Genomic DNA, 19794 nt, shown 5'->3' on the forward strand with positions numbered 1-19794 from the left:
ATCATGGCCGAAGGTGGGGGTGATGTGATCAGCACCATGCCCGTGGCTGCTTTTACCCCCTTTACCTCAGAGTATCCCCCGGGTACCCACTTTATCCGACGCTGGGTGGGCACCGGAGCTGCTGCAGATTGGACCCAGGTCTCTCACATGGTAGTCAGATGCCCTTACAACTGAGCTACCGCAGCTCTTTACTTTTCAGAATGTTAAGTGACAAATTTTGTGTGGAAGCAGCCTCTTTGTTCCTGGCTTTGTTAGATTATAAATTCAGAGCAACTATGCTGATTGCATTTCTCAATGATATATGACTTGAGCTTTCTGTTGGAATTAGGAATGGCAGACTGTCATTGGTGTAATTGTACTATACCTTAATAATATACAGGGTGCTCGGAAATTCCCCTTACAAACTCCTAGGGCTAGTAGAGGGGACTGAGTAGACAATATTTAGAATAGGAACCCATGTCCGGACGTTTCCGTGCTACAACCATGACAAAGTGTCGGATGTGCCTGTGTTGGTATGCAACCGGGTAGGCAGTACATGACGTCAGAAGATCACCTGATGACCTAAAGTGTAATCATTTATTACAACCATGTGAAATGAGGTGGTACAGAAGTGAATGACGTGTGACTCAGTCCATAATACAAGCAAATTTATTTGGTAACAATGCCAAGGAAACAAGAAATAAACGTACTATTCATTGCTCACAATAACATCTGTGTCGACAGTGGAACGCAACAACTTGTTTCTGTCTTCTGCACTGGATGTGTCGCATACGGCACTGATGTGACTACCACGAACGTCGTTGCACACATTGTACCGACGAATCATGTTCTGGTACACTCGCTCCATCACACCTGGTGTCCCGTCAATCTCTTGTGCAGCGATCATAACTCCTGCCAGCAGTTCATCCTCTGTGTCTACGGGAGTCTCGTACACCATACTCTTCAAACGACCCCACAAGAAATAGTTCAATGGCGTTTAAATCCGGCAATCGTGGGGGGCCACGGGGTTGGACCACCTTGGCCTATCCACCTTTGCCCGAATCTTCGGTTAAGATGTCTCCGAACGTCACATGTAAAGTGAGGCTGTGCGACATCGTGCTGAAACCACAGTTCCTGACGGACGTCACGTGCCATCAGGTGATCTTCTGACGTCATGTACTACCTACCCGGTTGCATACCAACACAGGCAATTCCGACACATTGTCATGGTTGACTGTTTCCGGACATGGGTTCCTATTCCAAATAGTGTCTACTCAGTCCCCTCTACTAGCCCTAGGAGTTTGTAAGGGGAATTTCCAAGCACCCTGTATAAATTCAGGAGCATTTATAAGGTTACAATGTAAGGACGTGAGAAATAGTATGTTGTGTGTTCATTATTGCACTTAAAAATCAGGCGAGTAGCTAATTTTTTTATGGGATGAAATTTCGCATTTTCTGCTCTATATCATGTTTCTTCAAAAACGTGCTTGATTTAACTTTATATGATACAATCTCATATGAAAAATATGGATTCTGTGTTATTGTACTCATGTGTGAAAATTATTTTGGTATAGTATGTTGATAAAGTCCTCTAATTTGTTACATTTTAATATAATATATAAATAATTCTTAGCTGCTTGTAGCTTCCTTTTCTATCAGTAATAGAGTAGTTTCACATTGGTGAGCTGAGAAGTATGTGGCCGTACAGGCTAGCTCTTTCCCCCCTGGGCCGCTTGGTTGAAGCCGAACAATAGGCGGTTGGGGACCAAGCCATCCAGGGTTCGATGCCCTGCTGTACCTGCACGGTGCACATAAACAATAGAAAAATACTATTGAGATTGGGGAAAAGGATGGGGTTGCATATGAAATTATAGCGATTCGATTGATGGACTGTGATATATGAATATGTATTATGTTAAGAATCTCTACATGATAATGAAAATTTGCAAGTCCACACCTTAATTTCAATTCCGGTCACACTTACACCGATGTCCTGGCGCTGTGTGTTGATGTCTCCATTGTCTGTCCTTAGGGAGCCTGGTTGTCCCAACTGTCCGTGGTGTCAATCACACTACCCTCCGGTGACGATTCCTACATATATATCAGGCCGCCGAAGCACATGTCACAGTTCACATCTGTCTTCTGTACACTGACCAGTTACATATATAATAGTTTATCTTGTGACGAAAACTATCCCGTTCATTGTAAATCAAGGGTTAAATGCTATGCTCTCAGCATTGACGGACACTGGCTTCTAGACACAGGATGTTCAGTATAACCATTTTTACACGGACTCTCAGCGCAACCTCTCGACAAAGACTTGTTAAGGCAAATCCTCAACACTTCTATCGCAGCTTCTCGACAACAGATCCTCCGGCACAAGTTCTAGACACACACTTGTCACTTGCATTCTCAACACCGACTCTTCTGTCTAGCTTATAGACGCACACTGAACCACCAAAATTCACCGCTGGGTTAGGGTTTTTTGTCCATGTCCACTTTCTGTTGGCTGGCGTGGAGGAGGGGGTTAGTTACAGGGAAGAATGGAAATATTTCACGTTGGGGAGACAAAGGGCTTCTGGTAGAGAAAGCGTAAATATAGCCGTTGCCTTTTGTGGGCAAGGCAAATGACCTTTGCTTGGCTCCTCTGAAACTGACGGGGATTTGGAAACGTGCTGAATGTTCGATAATAATAATAAAGGTAGAAGAAAATGATATATGTAGATATTGATAGTGTGCACGTATGGAAATATGGGTACAAGTAGCAAAACAACGTTTCGAAGATCACACACCTTTGTCAAGTTGGATTCATTTCGCTTCAGAAAGTCCAAAACAATACACAACTATGATTTTAGTTGAAAACACATAAAAATTTACTTATCCCAATCATCATTAAAGATTCATTACAACATGTTAAAAACCACCAAAAGAAGTCTTAACATGCACACGATACAACAAGGAAACATCCCATTGAGGCTGAATGCCAAGCATGCATATTGGGCAAGGAAAATTCAACAGAATTCAAGGCCATGGCCATGAAAATTAAATGACTAAATTGGTAGTATGGTCTGGTTTAGTATAGTATGGCCATGTTGATGAGCTTGTGTCATGTGCATGTACAACATCTTTTTGTGGTTTTTAACATGTTGTGGAGGTTATTTTAATGTTAATGATAATTTTGAACATTGAATTTGTGTGTTGGTGAAAGTGATTCTGGTTGTGGATTCTATTGGTTTTTCTCAGTGAAGTGAGATGAACTTAACTTCACAAAGAAGATGTTTGATCTTCGAAATATTATGTTTCTAAGGCTATTAGTCTATTACTGGTTCAAAAATTACAAAATAACCTGATAATCTGTTAAACTGAATGCAAATTTTTAAAAGTGCAAATGTTAATAAGAGTCCCCCCACCAGTCTGAGTGATCATACAGATTTTCAGGTCTGGGTATGGAGGGTGAACTGAAGGAAGAAATGAAATGGGAAATTGTACTGTGCTCTATTTAAAGAAGCAATCATTTTCGACTTACATTGAGATGCTCATTCTTGTTAACATGTTTCCTGCCAGGGTAGTTTCACAAATTCCTTCCACCTGCGCCAAAGTGGTTATTGGCGTTATTTCGCAAATTTCACTTTTTTTCCTGTAAAAAAATAAAACGGCCGAAACATTTTTATGTGTGCATTCGACTCCCCATGCCTTGTCAGTCATGCCTTACACGCATCATTGCTATACTCGTGACTGATGGCATGCTAGGAAAACAAAGTGCAAGCCACATGTTTTGGTCATAATGACCAACATAGCGTGATTGGTGTGCAGAGAACGTGTTAAATATGCAGATATTTGAACTTTTCAATAACTTTTGGAATATTGTTGCAGTTTGTGTGTAAATATTGAGTTTGATTTCAACCATTGGTTTGAATTTGAATTTCAGAACAATTAGGAACTCCATCCGCAGACTTTATGAAAAGACTCCAGCCAACTGTAAGGAATTATGTGGAAAACCGGCCAAGGTATTCTGGCTACTCCTTTGAGCGGCTGTTCCCAGACGTCCTCTTTCCTTCTGATTCATCAGAACACAATAAGTTGAAGGGTAAGTTGCTTTTGCAATCTCAGAAAGTAGACATCTTTCCATACATTGAAGTAAATGAACATTTTTCACCTGATACACATGTGTATAACTAATAGCTGAAACTTTTATGCATATATAAATACCAGGGATGAACCAATATAAACATTCCGCCACACCTCCAAGTTTTCCCGATTAAGTGCAGGCAGTCCCATTATTCAGTAGCTGCACTTCATAAAAGAAAAAAAGAAGAGAGTTGTTAATTTTGTGACAATTTTACTCTAATTGAAGTGGAAATTCCTAGGTGATGGGGGATGCTTGGTTGAGCATTGGGCAGGGACGTAACTAGGTTATTCAGTTTGGGAGGGCCAAATCAGAAATTTTCTCTGTAACATTTTTCTCGTTGGTGCATCGTTTCAGTGCTAGTCATTCAAAAAAGCCCATTTTACTGCCTGAATGGTGGCAACCCAACACAACATTTTATCACATTTGTGAAGTCGTTTCCTGCTGCGAAACAGCACATGGCATGGTTGCCAGGAATACATATATTTTGTGAAATATGACATAGCTAAAATCAGCCACACTATGTGCTGTAAGAGAAAGCGAGGAACGCTTCCAGTAGACCAACTGGAAGTATACCAGCGATACGAAAAACTAGAAAACAACGTATTTAAAAGGAAGTGTTATCGGATTTTGTTTCTTAGCCCACATGTCAGATATCTGCATTCGTTGCAAGGTTGATATCTACAGGTTAGTCTATCCACTTGTCCTGATACATATGTTGTTGTATTGTGGTGCTGATAATGGAAGCATCTGCAGCTCAAGTTGTACCATTATGGTCGAAACACGTTCAACAGCAGTAACAACTTAATGATGAATCAGCAGCAAATACTATGTTATGTTCACAGTTGCCAACCATTACACATGTATCCAGAGCATAAATGAGCACAGTCATCAGAGAGCTTGTTTTACTACACCTACTACTTATATTTTCAACCATTTTTGTGCTTTTCCTCATAATGACCTGAATATTACTTTACAGTCATGTGTTTGGAATTTTGAGTTCTTTATTTTTTTATTTTGTCAACTGTTTACTAGTATCAGAAGGACTAGTGGATAGACTAACCTATAGATGTCAACTCAGCAACGAGATTTGCAAATACATAATCCATTTTGTGATTGTGGTTATTGAAGAGGTGATGCTCATCACATCATTTTACATAGAAAAGAAACATTTTATACAAAGCATTAAAAAATTAATGTGCCTTTTCCTACATTTGACTTCATTGTTGCACGCACCAGATATTGGATACATTAGACTTGCTTTCTTGAGAAAACCTAATATAAAATTGTAATTTTTAGGTAATGCACTGGTGAATGTGGTTTTATGTAAACAGTTATTTAAGAATTATCACATTAGTTTTTTACATTACTTACAGTTGGTGTAATTATTTGCAATGCCTTTAACTTTAATACACCTGTTTCAACAATAAAACTTAAACAATTTAGAGAAAAATGCAGTCTTAAAGTTTATGTTGGGTTACATAAAAATCTCATTTTTTAAAATTTTTGAAAACTTGTAACAATTTATTCCTTGGATTAAATGGTAGAATATTAAAAAACAACCTAGTTCCTATATTTTTCACTAAGTGTTTCGATCTAACTCAGTTCTTAATTCGGTTGTTCTGCTCAAACTTTATTTCTGATATTAACCAAATAAATAAATAACAGCTGTTCTGCTTTTTTACAATTGAAATGAACATGCTAATTTACAGGGGAACTGGTTCAAACTCCCCTCCCATGGTTTACATGGTATAACATATAGTACGTATTTCAGAATAAAATGAAAAACTCAAAAGTGAAATTTGAAATTGCAAATAAATGGCACTTGGGCTAAGAGATCCGATATAACCACTTCCTTTTGTTTTCCTTTTGTATCGCTGGTTTATTTCTAGTTGGATTACTGAACGCGTTCCCTTGCTTTGTTTCACAGTACATAATGTGGCTGATTGTAGCTATGTCATATTTCACAGAATATGTGTGTTCCTGGTAACCCTGTCATGCACCGCTTCACGATAGGAAATGACATCACAAATGCAATCAAATATGTTGAATTGCCAGCATTCAGGCAGCAAAACAGGCTTTTTTGAACGACTGTAGTGCCAAAACGATGCACCAACGACAAAAATGTTGCAGAGACAAGTAAGCATGTAGGGGGCCCTCGGCCATTGACATAGTAGAGTGTTTGTATATGCATATGTAAAAAATGAACGTAGTTACTCAGGGATACAGAAACAAATACAATATATACAGGCACTGATACAGCTAAAGGTAAAGTTAAAAGTTCCCTGTGCATGGCACCGTGCCATGAAGGCACATTTAGGGTATGTGGGGGTAGGCCCCACATATTTTTGATGTCGACCATCTTGGAGGCTGCATTCACCCCCCTCCCTGGGTATCATTTGATTTGAGGCTGGGTGGACCCAAGAGGGTTTTTTGGCAGGAACAAAGCTGGGTTTCCCGCATGGCAGTCAGCCTAGAATTTCATGAGAAATGCAGTGGTGATGGTTTCTTCAACCTATCTTTAATGGGGAAAAAGTTATGACTGCATGATTGTGACAAATGTATCATTTTCCAGGTGTGAGAAAAAATTGTCATATACAGATATATCATATCAGCCCCTTCCAATTTAAAAATTTTGAGTTTCATTCAATATGGCAGCCATCAATATGGCAGATGTCTGCTTGGAACACAGCAATGTCATTCCCCCATAGCCTAACCTGTTTCTATCATGATCAGATGTATCCAGCCTAACTCCTTTCCTTTTTATAGGGGGTGTTAAGTGGCTTTCTTAATCATCCTCTAGGCTCTTATATGGGACTTTGTCAACATGAGATCAAGAATTACAGACACACACATACATAATATATATGTGTGTCTAGAGGTAGGTAGATAGTGTGGGGCCTTTGGTAATATTTTGCGGGGGGGGGGGGGGGGGGAGCAAGATGTGTGGATCCAGCAGTGATCATAACGTGTGTTGGTAGTCATAGAGGAAACTGCTAAGCATTCCACCAGCATAATCATGCGATGAAGTTTTGATACCTTTTAACCTGTTCAGGTCATTTTAACCACGTAAAACTTGTTCCACACGTCCTACTTATCCCCCACCCTTGAAAATGAATCAAGGTCAATCAGAATTTGGTTAAGAGCAAAACAAAGATACATGTTGTGACCTTATGATGTTAATGGAATAAGTAATATAAATCATTTTGCCACTTATTGTATTGGTTTGTCTGACACATACAGTGGAACCCCGATTTTACGTTCCCGGTTTTTACATTTTCCTGCATTATATATTCAGTCTTGATGGTCCCAACATAGCAAAATGTTACATATTTTTCTCGATTTTACATTTTCCCCCATTTTAATTTATTTTCATCTTGGTCCCCTGAAAAATATAAAATTAGGTTCCAATGTATTCAGTTTTAACATGGTATTTTAAGAGTTTCAAAAAGTGTTTTTCAAGTGAGTTGATAAGGATGACTAATCTGAGTAAGAAGAAGAATTCAAACATCAGACACGTCATCTTCATCAGCTTACCTGATGAAGACTGAAATGTTGTGATAAAAAGCAAACATGTGCCAGAAATATCAAAAAAATGTGTGTGCATTACTTCTTCATAAAAACTGGCTCAAGGCATAAATTATGCTATAATTAATATTACGGTATGTTAGTTTTCTTGTACCCATGACCAGTGCATTGCTTATTCTTTAACTTGTCCCCTTGCAGCTAGCCAAGCAAGGGATCTTCTATCACGAATGCTAGTGATTGATCCTGAGAAGCGAATATCTGTTGACGATGCTCTCCTGCATCCATATATCAATGTATGGTACGACGAGAGTGAGGTGAATGCAGTAAGTATCTTCTCCATTTTCTAGAATGTTCCTTTCTTCTTCATAGGAAGGGAATGCTCAAGAACTGTGTACATGTTTAACCATTCTTTGTAAACTTAGTGTAGAGTACACTATTAAAATGTCCACCTAACCACTGATGGCAATGTAAAGAAAATACATCTAAAAACATGAAGATGAACATAGCATTGTGTTGCTGAAGTAGCTTTATATGTTGTTAACCTTTACACTGCCGAGCGGGTTTTAGAAAGTAACCCATCTCTGGTTGCGGCCTTTGTGTGCAATTTTTAAATTTTTACACCTATGTCAGAAAAACGTTATATCTCGGAGACTATTTGAGCAATCAACTTCGGTTAACTTTTGTTTGGAAGAAAAAAACATCGGATCACAGGATTGTATACAATTCAGAGTGCCCAAGTAATAAAAATGGGGTTGGGGGACTAAGTCCCCAAATTTCAATGAACAAAAAAAAGAATCTGGCGTTCGCCCCCTCTTCTCCCACTATTTTGGGAAAAGGGCGCAAACTTTTGCATTGTTTTAAAAGAATAGACCTTTTGCAACAAAGTGAAACTTGTTTCAAGTCCGTAGTCCTCATACAGGCTGAAATATGATGCAATATGTACAATTCTGCATTTTGGCAAAAAATAGCTTATTTGCATATTAGAGAATAAATTATTATTACTCCGAGACTCACAAAGACGGTACGCTATTGGTTACACGGAAAGGGGGGGGGGGAGGCAGGCAGAATTTCATCAACAAAGACAGCAGAGGCGTCACATTTCCTTCGCAGCATGCTGTGACCAACATATTTTTGTTCCAGTCAGGCGTGACAGTGCATTTTGGCTTCCCTTGTTCTATTTTTAGACTCTCATCACCAACTTCAGCATTGGAACACACAACCCAAGGTGTTGACAAAAGATAGCTGGGGAAGCTGGGAGGCAGAAAACAAGCTCGTAAATCTCATATATTGCATTGCATTAATTTTCCAACTGTCAAACCTCGCATCGAAAATGCGACTGGAAAGGAAGGGGAGCAGGGGAGGGGGTCATGGGTTAGTGGGTTTTCTTCTACAGGACATTTCAAAGTCTTATCTGAACATCTGTCAGCGTTTACAACCTCACATACAAGTATGAAGGTGCTAAAAGCAGATGAACTCTTTAATCAGCAGGACGGGTCACCAGTGACACCTATATTTTCTATGGGTCACATGTGACCCATTCGCCGAGTAAAGGTTAAAGGCAGGAAATCCATGCTGTTGGTAAGGCCTGCAACCGCGGTCATATATGACTGCCAATCAAGGGGGATTCATTTAAATCAGATGATTTTTATTTAAAAAATCACTGATTTAGATCACTTTAAATAAATAACTTATAGAATAATGTACATAAGGATTTTGTAGATATGAGAATCACTTTTGGTAAAAGTACATTCATCTCGTAATCATTTAACCTTTACTCGTATTTTGGTCGATTTTTCAACCATCGATTATAAGATGCTACTCGTAATTTGGTTCAAAAAACGACAATGTAGATGATTACAAAATTCGTTTTTTTATTATCTTGATACTTTTCTGTTAGGTTGGAAATAAGGCTAAAGTTTGCGTCCCCTTCCGAAAACCCAAAATAGTGGGGGAAGAGGGGGCAAACTCCCCATTTTTATGATTTTTTTCATTGAAAGTTGGGGCCGCAGCCCACCCAACCCTCTTATTGGCTTTGGCATTTTGATTTCTGCAGGGTTGCATGCCCTGATGTTTTAGCTGCAAAACAAAAGTTACTCGAAGTAGATTGGTGATTGGTCAAATAGTCTATAACAATTTTTATCAAATAAGTGTACTACGAATTTAAAATTCGCGCCAAAAGGCCTGGGTGAGACTTCCTGACGACCTCCTCAGCAGAGTAAAGGTTAATGGTGTTTATTAGGCTCTAAGAAAGGAAAAGAGAAAACAAAATATATGTACTGATGGGGTGAAGCTCATACGAAAGGAAATGTAATATGTAAACTGTAAACACACTTAAATCCTCTTGATTTAAAATTCAATAATTTTTATAGGTAAAAATAGCAAATATTTTTTGTAGAAAAATCTACGATATACTATACATGTTAAACCATAAATAGTGTCAATATCATTAATATGTAAATAAACATGGCAGTTTATATCTTGCAAACTATCATTTAAAAAATTGCCAAAATTCAGCTACACACACTTGAACAAATACTTTTTAAGTTACAATTAGTGTACATCCAGTGTGTTTTATTTTCACTGGAAGAGAAGTTACTGGAAGTTGAAACATTCAACGAAGTTAGTTCATATATCGTCGACCCCTTTACAAAGTATCGTATCTTAAAAAAAAAAAAATTGAGATATTTCCCCACAATCTTGCAAATCGACATCTCTGAACTATCATCCATTTTCGAAATATTCAGTTTTTAGGATTTGTCAAAGTGTCGTATCTCAACATTTAGCGAAAAAGTTATTGGCACAAACTGTCGTATCTTGAGTTACGTCTTTGTGACTAAAATTTTTCAGCACAAACTGAAATACGCCTGCCTGGTCCCTTGTTTGTGAAGACCATTGATCAAATTGTTGGATATATTTGTTGCAAGTAAACGGTTTTAACTTTGTTGGAAACCGAAAAAGAAACGCCAAAAGGCTTTACGGTCATTAACAATGGTGCTTATGTACATTGTTTACATTCTATTAACGACACATATTTCTATACTTGCTTAGCTCTAGTAATTTGTTACTAGAAAAAGAAGCAACATGGATATTTGAGTTTAGAAGCAAGACTGTACGTGTCAAGAATGTTGTGTCCACTAAACACTTGATTTTTCTAGTGAGAATACTTTGAAAGGCTAATTGGGACTGGACCTACAGTTTAAAGTGGGATCCGAACATGTTTCAAGTTCAAATCATTGGAAGCCAGAACAAAAGTAGTATACAGGAATTGTGATTATTGCTACTGACAGGAAACAATGGAAAATTCCTCATCTGGCAATGACGTTACAGATATAACATAAAAGGAAGAAACCCGCCTTCGAGAATTTTGACCTAAATTCATATGGCGGGCGATTTATGTGCTTGTGATTCTAACAATCCTACTTGCATGCAGATGTCATGTGAGGTCCTTCATGTAAGAAGAAAGTCTTTAGTGTCTGTACCAAGTGGGCCTCCCCTATGGTGCAGTGGTGGCGTCATTGCCTTGTAATCAAGGGGTCTGGGTTTGATACTCGGTGAAGGCACAAGTGGTTCGGATACCACTTTAAACTGTAGTCCAGTCCCGATTAGCCTTACTGTGCATAAAGTGGACTTAAAACACCAACTCAAACCACATTGAGCCTGTACCAAGTGTATGTATTTAGTGTGCTGGGATCATTTCAAAACAATATAAGGTGCAAAAATCACCATAAACCAATTACGATGTTTAAGAAAAAAACCACACCCTTTGGGGATCAGCCAACGATTTCTTAATATTTTTAAGTTTTATATATTTATTTACTTATGAGCATGTATAAAGTTTTGTTATTAAATGTGACACAAAAAGCAATCAAATCAGCATTAAAAAACATCACCAAATAAGGCCAGAATCTTATCCACATCGTGTGGACATCCTTAACAGAAAAGCAGCTTAAAAGGGGAAGTTTGAAGCTGTTACATTGATGCATGGAGAAAATGGTACCAAGTTTGGTCATCATATTCGCAAACCACTTTGTCATTCTCTATTAAACCCAGAGTTATATTCATGTGATTGAGTGAAACATTGGCAGTAATTTGTGCTATTTTTGGTGCTTTTTATGTCATTTGCACAGTATACTACCAGAGACCTGGGTTCGAGTCCTGGTCGAGCCTGTATTTTTCACTAAAATTTTTACATTCCCATGCTGTGTTTATCAGTGAAATGTTTGAAGAAACTTCCAATTACTTACCAATGTATTGATCTGTGCTCAAATCTTTGTATTTGCCTCAAAGCACAAATTTATCTTGTCACAGCTAGATTCACTTTCACCACTTCCTTTTTTAACGCTACTTGATTTTCTTTGTATACAGTCTTATTTATAAAGACCTTGTATTTAATGCAGTGGCACTTTATGAGAATAATCACTTTTTCATATTCTGTAATCTTTTCCTAAATATAGTTTTACCACAGAAAGTTTTATGATTTTCAATTTCTTGCCTTCTAGTATGAACTTTTCTTTCACGATTTTCAGGGTCAGATCTTTTTTCCATCTAGTTTCCAAAGCAGTAATTAGTTTTGTAGCTGTCTTGTAGATTACACAGCAATGTGGCTACCTGTAAATTTTCCTCTAAATTTTGACAAAAACCTGTGAGTTTATATACAATATCCATCATTGTATTTACATGCTGCTCCATGTCACAATAACTAACTTGTACAAACTATTTATCGGATCTTCTCGAATCTGTTTTCATCCAGTAGCATCTTCAGGATGTAAACTTCATTTGTAAGACCAGATTTTTCTTGGGATTGTTTGAATGCAGCTCTGTGTTAATTTCTAACTTATAAAGACTTTCAAATAACAGTTATGTTATGTATTTCGTCTGTCTTCTTTTTCATTTTACTTTTATTTTTATGTTGTCTTTTCACCATTTCTTGTGTAATTTTATTCATGTAACATTTATTATAATTATTTGATCAAAAGCAGTATTTTGTAGCTAAATCGTACATTTTGTTTTGTACATACATATAAGAAATGTACATTTAAATGTACTCAGTGACATGGGTTAGGTGGCAGAACAGCCTCAGGCTGAACCTCACCCACTCAAATAAAGAACTAAAGAATTTAAAGAATTATGGTCAATTAATTATGTGAAATTTTGAAATTTTCACGTTGCACAATTTAATGGTTATATCCTTTTAATTTCGAAGACTCTCTGTCTCAGCGTTTGGAGCGGAGATGGTACCGCGTCACTGCTTTATTTGTTCCCAGGTGGCGGTAGTTGCACTTTCTCCCGTTTAGCATCGCTGGCGTGTGTATCTTGGCTTGCATCATCTGCTGTGCTTTCTGCTTCCTGTTGTCAGGTGGTGCTGCCGGGTGGTGGTTGGGGGACTGGGCTGTCTGCTGGGTCATGCTGTTCCTCACTTGGCTGGAGGGGGTCAAGTATCTGCACCATATCTTGTCTTTTTCTGGTCTGGGATCTTATGGAGGATGGGGTGCCAAGTCGAGTATGCCTGTCCATTGTTCAGGTTCAGCACTGGTTTCTGTTGGATGATAGCATGGGTTTCTTTGACAGTGTTTTCTATGAGAGAGCCAGTTGGGTGAAGTATGGATGTGGAGAAGATGGTGTGGTTTGTTGAGTGGAGGTGTTGAGAAAGGCCTGATTTTGGTGTGTCTTTTTGGCATCTTTTACGTGTTTATCAATCTATTCTTGAACAGTGCGGATGGTTCTGCCAATGTAGCTGTTGTGGCATTGGCATGTGGCCTTGTAGACACCAGGGGATGCCAAAAGGACACACCAAAATCAGGCCTTTCTCAACACCTCCACTCCACAAACCACACCATCTTCTCCACATCCATACTTCACCCAACCGGCTCTCTCATAGAAAACACTGTCAAGGAAACCCATGCTATCATCCAACAGAAACCAGTGCTGAACCTGAATAATGGACAGGCATACTCGACTTGGCACCCCATCCTCCATAAGATCCCAGACCAGAAAAAGACAAGATATGGTGCAGATACTTGACCCCCTCCAGCCAAGTGAGGAACAGCATGACCCAGCAGACAGCCCAGTCCGCCAACCACCACCCGGCAGCACCACCTGACAACAGGAAGCAGAAAGCACAGCAGATGATGCAAGCCAAGATACACACGCCAGCGATGCTAAATGGGAGAAAGTGCAACTACCGCCACCTGGGAACAAATAAAGCAGTGACGCGGTACCATCTCCGCTCCAGACGCTGTACCCTTAGTGAATGAAGACAGAGTCTCTTCAAAATTAATAGGATATAACCATTAAATTGTGCAATGCAGAAATACGATATTTCAAAATTTCACATAAGTAATTCTATACCGCTTTTACAGCATCCATTATGAAGTTATAGTCAAATCTAAAATGTTCGACTATGTGTGTCAGGCAAAAAACAGGATGCAACATCCACTAAAATTCTGGTGAGATGTGAATATCTTGATTGTGTTCTAATCAAGGCATCTCAGGTTTGATTTCCAGTAGAGACACATTACACATTCAGATCCCACTTTAAATTGTAGCCTGTCTGAGCACAAAAATGTGCTTGAAACTAACTTTACCGAAATCTTGTGAACTTCTCAAGAATGTGCACAAATTCCTTTCCACTTTTGTCAGCAAAGAAGATATTCAGCCTTTTCTGTTGGTTGACACACCATATTTTTTCTTTGTTTTTCACCTCATACACACTATTTCTGAACTTTACTTGCTGGTACCAAAATTTATAGAATGTTACTCACTGTATTTTGCAATATCACTGCCATTATTCTTTGCATTTCATCTTTGAACAATTCTGCAATATTTTGTGTAAAATACAAATGCTCTTCATGTAGTTTTTTAAAATTACACTCCTCACAAAAAGTTTGGATTATTGTTACATTAGGCACAACAAGTTTGGAATATTATTATATTAGGCATAGGTGCCATATGTCGGCAGAAAGACGAGAACGTCCACCAGACAGATACCATGTGTTGTTGCATTCCAAGGTCATGTCTATCACCTATTGTTTAATACAATATTCCAAACTTTTTGTGAGGCGTGTATAATTTGAGAGAATTCTGGTGCCCTGGTTAAGCCCGTATCACCTCTTGCATTTGCAGTATCTTAAAATGGGATAAAATGACAAGAATTGATGGGAGTTGCCTTTCTGTTTGGCACACACAGAAGATGTACTATGTACAAAATTAAGCAAAAACTGCAGGCAATTCTCTGAATGTTAGTTGCAGTGGTTCTACATTAGCATGCAATGTTAATTGGACATCATCTATTATCTAGTGCTTTAAACTACACTTATTCTAACATTATGTTTCGAGAGAGCACCTCTTCTCTCGTCTTCAGGTGGTGGGGATCGAACCTACGACGTTGTGCCGTGAAGTAGTAAGAAAAGCGGAGGGGTTACTGTGGACTGGTTGGTTAGAGCAATGGATTTGTAGTAAAACTCACAGGTCTGTGGTAGGTTCGATCCCCACCACTTGAAGACGAGAGAAGTGCTCTCTCGAAACATAATATTAGAATTAGATAATGGACAATGTCCAATTAACATTGCATGTGAAAACTGCAGGCTCAACCAGGACTCCAATCCTAGTCTCTTATACACTGTGCTATTGCTCTACCAACTTAGCCATCATGTTTTACTTGTGTGAAATGATTGTTTGCAGTAGATTGAGTCTTGAATCAGTGAGTCATTAACAGCAATTAAGTGTGTGTTTATTTCCCAGCCTGCTCCGGGCCCCTACGACCACTCCGTGGACGAGAGGGAGCACACCGTGGAACAGTGGAAGGAGCTGATCTACCAGGAGGTCGTGGAGTATGAGATTACGTTCAACACCCTGGGTCCCTCCCACAGCCGCCCCCTGGCACAGGCCAACAACGAGGAGGAGGAGGACATCGTGGACCAGACCCCTCAGCAGCAGAGAGCCTCCTCGCGGCGGTAGAGCAAGCCCAGGGAGCCCCTGTTTGTAGTCGTCCGTACCACCAGGGTCTATAGCTGTACCGGGCCCTAGAACTCAATTTTGGAAAGGCTACCAGGTCTTTGGTTTCGTTTTTATTTTTTGACAGTTGAAGCTGAACTGTTTTTGTGGTCAAGGTTTTGAAAGTTGTGATGGTTTGATGTGCTTTGCGTTTTGCACTTGGGGGAAAAAATATATTTGCAGCAGAGTGAGTGGATTATTCAAAGTGGGTGTTTCTTGGTCCATAGTAGAGCCGTGTAAAGTATCGAGAATGAGAGTGTGTGTGTGAGAGAGAGAGCGAGCACGAGAGTTCATTGCATCTTCCAGACGAGTACTTTGAACCAGGGAAAAAGAAAATGTTCCAGTCCAATGTTATTGAGAGGAACAGTGCAGGTGTGGACTAGTACAAAACTGCTTTTGATTGTTCCGTAAATATTTAACACAAGATGATGTTTGCGTTTTTTTCATCTGTGATCCTTGGGCAGAATGCAATGGTGAGTGTTGTTACGTGCAGCAGCCGGTCCCTGGGTGAGCGGGGAAGAAACTATTTTGCTGGTTGGTCCGTATTTGTGTGAAGTGATGCCTCAATCGGTGTTGATGTTGTACAGAATGAAAGAATTGTTTCTTGAAGCGTTATGAATGTAGCACCTTGTTGCTGTAGAGGGTATATTATACAAATCATGCACTTGTGGATATTCCGTACCCTGTAAATATGGTAATTTTCTGTTCCTTTTTTGTGAATAAGTATATAAATACATATATAAAAGATATATATATTATATATATCGTAGGATTACCAAAAGTGCTGTAGAAACTTAAAAAAAAAAAAGTATCGTAAAGTGATGACAGGATGTGTGTCAGAGTAAAACTTTTGGGTCAGGAGTTTTAAAAGAAATGCTGTAGTAAGGCAGATGTTAGTTTCTGTTTGTGTATTCATAAAATGCTTTTAGGAAATTCAGAATATGCTCCTTTGGTTTGGCTCACGTTTGAAACTTTTTTTAACATTATATTTTTTTAAGCTGTGCTCAGCCACGAAGGTGCAATAAAAGAACCGTGGAGGACCAAATTGTAAACACGCAACATGATGACGATGTGGGGACTTTTTTTCAAAGGAAATATAGTAATTATGAAAGAAACTTGTCCAGGAACGATAGCTATTTTCTGTGTAAGTGGAGCCGAGAGCCAGACAGAGGAACGATCCGTTCTAGAGGATGAAGCTTTGCAGTCAGTGAATTTTCATAGAAGGTGCGAAAAGATTCCTAAAGCTGATTCTCCCTTTCTCATTGTATTGTATCCCTCAAATATCAATAGAAACTTAGGTCCTCTACTTTCTAGGTTTTAAATGTAATGGCAATAAAAAAAAGAATCAATACACAAGAATCACAATACCAGTTCTGAACAGATTGAGAATCATGTACAAATTTCATTAACTTCCTGTTGCATTGAATGTATTGAGTCCATTTTGAAATCTGTCATCTCCCTATCACTATAATGTATATTCTGTCATTGTTTCTTCAGTGTAACCAGTTAGATAGGGAGTTCTCCTGTAGATGGAAAGACTGACTCCATAGTTCGGTAGACATGATGTGTGTATGAAGAAAATATCACGGAGTATATTATACTTTGTAATTGTAGTTGTTTATTTTTTTAAAAAACTGTTTTTATTTATTTCTTTTCCTGTTCTTTCAATGACTACTCATTGACAATCTGTGTTTTTGTTCATTGAAACGGTTTACGGAGAAAGGAAAACCATGTGCAGCTGGTTGTTGATTACGAGAGACGAGGAACATGCCTGCCATCCAGACAATTACATTTTTGCTTCAAACTAGAAGTTGACGTGTGCGTGGAGGTTGACTGATGTTTTTCTAGTGATTGAGGTATACGAGGTTTCGGTCAAGGCAAGATTCAAATAAACATTCAATTTTTTCCTTTCCGATATGGAAACTTGCTCTGTTATTCAAATTCCTTTCCACTTCTGTGAAATGTAGCAAGTTAATTGGAATTTTATCTTTACAGGGAGACAATTCTTTACAAAAAGCATTAACACGTGTTCACCTTCCTCTTGTCATCCTTTTCAAAAATTTTGCAAATTACACAAAAGATTTCTGTAAAAATTGAATTGACTGTTTTAAGCAGCAGTCCCAAGTCCAGGTGCTAATTTCTGCACCTTTAAAACACTAATGAAGGATTGACTTGATAAAAAAATGTATAATTACTGTTGCTTTCATGTTTCAAACACACAAAAAAGAGAAATCCTTCAAGCATAATGATAAATAAACAGTCTCCAGTGTACATATTTTGTATGTGACTATTTTTTGTACAGTCATTTTTTTATGGATTAAAAAAAATGCTCAGATAATTTCACAAACAGAAGGAGGAATGATATTTGTGCATATGTAGTGGCATATAATAATTTGATGTGTACCTGAGCTGTATTTTAACATGGGAAATTCGTGAATGTGATGTTATGCATGTTCGATGCTGTTAGTCGACCTTCTAAGTGGTTCAGGAAATTACATAATCTTATCTATAATCATGTAAGCATATGATAATCATTTATATGATCAGAGGAGAATGTGGCTTTTAATATTTCCCACCCCGCAAAAAAAATAATTTCTTCTCCTTCCAATTATGAGTTCCCTTGTTTACACTTATAAATATAAAGCTAAAAGACAAAAGAAACGCTCATTGTATTAATAAACTCAATTCATATAGAAGTAAGTGAGTACAGCAGTTTCCAAACCATTTCACGTAAAATTCAAATAGTGGTCATCGATCTATCTCTCAGAAGTTGGCGTATGAATGTCAAAACAATCTATATACCTGATTGTATTTAGAAAAAAAATGTATGTACATACATGGTGGCAGACTGCAAAAATAGTGCATAAAATGAAAAAAATAAGTAGATATGCTGTGGACTTAAAAAAAAAACACAAAATGATTTTAAGAAGGTTTTTGTGTGTATTTGCCAGGTTATAAGAGTTTTGACTACAAAGATAATGTAATTATGACAATGGTTTTGTATTTGATTCTTTGTTTGAAATCAAAATCTCAGTAACATAGGAAAATATAGTTATTATAAATTGATTTGGTGATTTCCTTTTGTTGTTAGTTCATGAATGACATTGTATGCAAATATGGTTGAATTGTTTTTTTTAAGTAATATGTGAATGTTTATTTTGAGTGGATTAATGTTTGTAATCCATGGTGCAAGCTGGAAACCTCCTGCATATTGTCTCGGTTAGCCTATCTGTGCAGAAAGTGGACTCTAGACAACTGAACTCATTGATGCAAGCTGTTTCACATGAACAGTCATGCTATTGCAGGTAAGGTAAGTGCAAAACAATGGAAAAATGAAATTTTAGTGTATAAAATTAAGTTGGAAACCATGGAAGAAAACAAAAATAACTTGAAAATTCAAGCAACGCAAGTATTGATAATATTCTCGCACAAAATATATCTGAAATCCGAAATTTATGCTGAGATTTTAGTAATCATCCCCCTCCATCACTGTCGTAAGTATCTGGCTGGGTTAGCACAGAAGTGAAGCCTTTCATCCCCAGATATTCCACCACTCCCACTGTGTTCCAAACCTGCCACATTCTTCTTACACTCCACAGTCTGACTCCTTTGGCCTCCACTCCTGCCTTGTGCAGTGTGTATCCTCTTTATGTGTCCAAACCACCTCCATATGCCTGGTCTATTCTGACCTGCAGATTCATTACCTACACTCCCCTACAAAGTTCCTCATTTCTTATTCTCTCTGTCTTCCCTATTATAACCGGTCGCCAGCAGGGCAGCTGTTTTCAAATTTTCCTCTCCTTTCCAAGAACAGATATATTTCAAAATCTTAAAAATTACATCGCTTGGAATTCCTTCTAGATCATTGATGTGAATTTTCTTTTGAGAATATCTCGATAACAGCAAAAGCAAACCACACAAATATTCACGTCAATGCTCTAGAAGGAATTAATTCTAAGCTGATGTAATTTTTCAGATTTTGAAATATAACTGTTTTTGGAAAAAGAGAGGACAATTTGAAAACAGCTGCCCTGCTGGCGACCAAAAGTCCAGTCGAGCCTTAAGAACTTCTGCACTGTCTACATCTGTGTCTTTCTTTTATTATCCAAGTCTCTGTTCCATACAAGGTCTGTCCAACAAGAAACCAAACTTTTTGAAAACCTCTGTAT

The 19794-nt window shown here is 38.2% G+C and overlaps 1 protein-coding gene across 9 annotated transcripts in view; it reads left to right on the forward strand.

The window, feature by feature from the left end:
* The window catches only part of bsk (mitogen-activated protein kinase dJNK), a 383933-nt gene extending 365242 nt beyond the window's left edge, over positions 1-18691 (forward strand). For 8 of the 9 annotated variants that reach the window (XM_083141593.1, XM_083141594.1, XM_083141597.1 and 5 more), the window contains 3 exons: positions 3908-4066; positions 7832-7956; positions 15356-18691. In XM_083141593.1, the coding sequence (XP_082997719.1) occupies positions 3908-4066; positions 7832-7956; positions 15356-15589 (518 nt within the window). In that variant the 3' untranslated portion in view covers positions 15590-18691. The remainder of the gene's footprint in view (positions 1-3907; positions 4067-7831; positions 7957-15355) is intronic. The other variant, XM_083141601.1, reaches the window with a different exon arrangement.
* The last annotated feature ends 1103 nt before the right edge of the window (positions 18692-19794 follow it).

This window comes from Lepisma saccharinum, chromosome 20 (assembly GCF_977018435.1).
Source record: "Lepisma saccharinum chromosome 20, izLepSacc3.1, whole genome shotgun sequence".
Taxonomy (NCBI): domain Eukaryota; kingdom Metazoa; phylum Arthropoda; class Insecta; order Zygentoma; family Lepismatidae; genus Lepisma; species Lepisma saccharinum.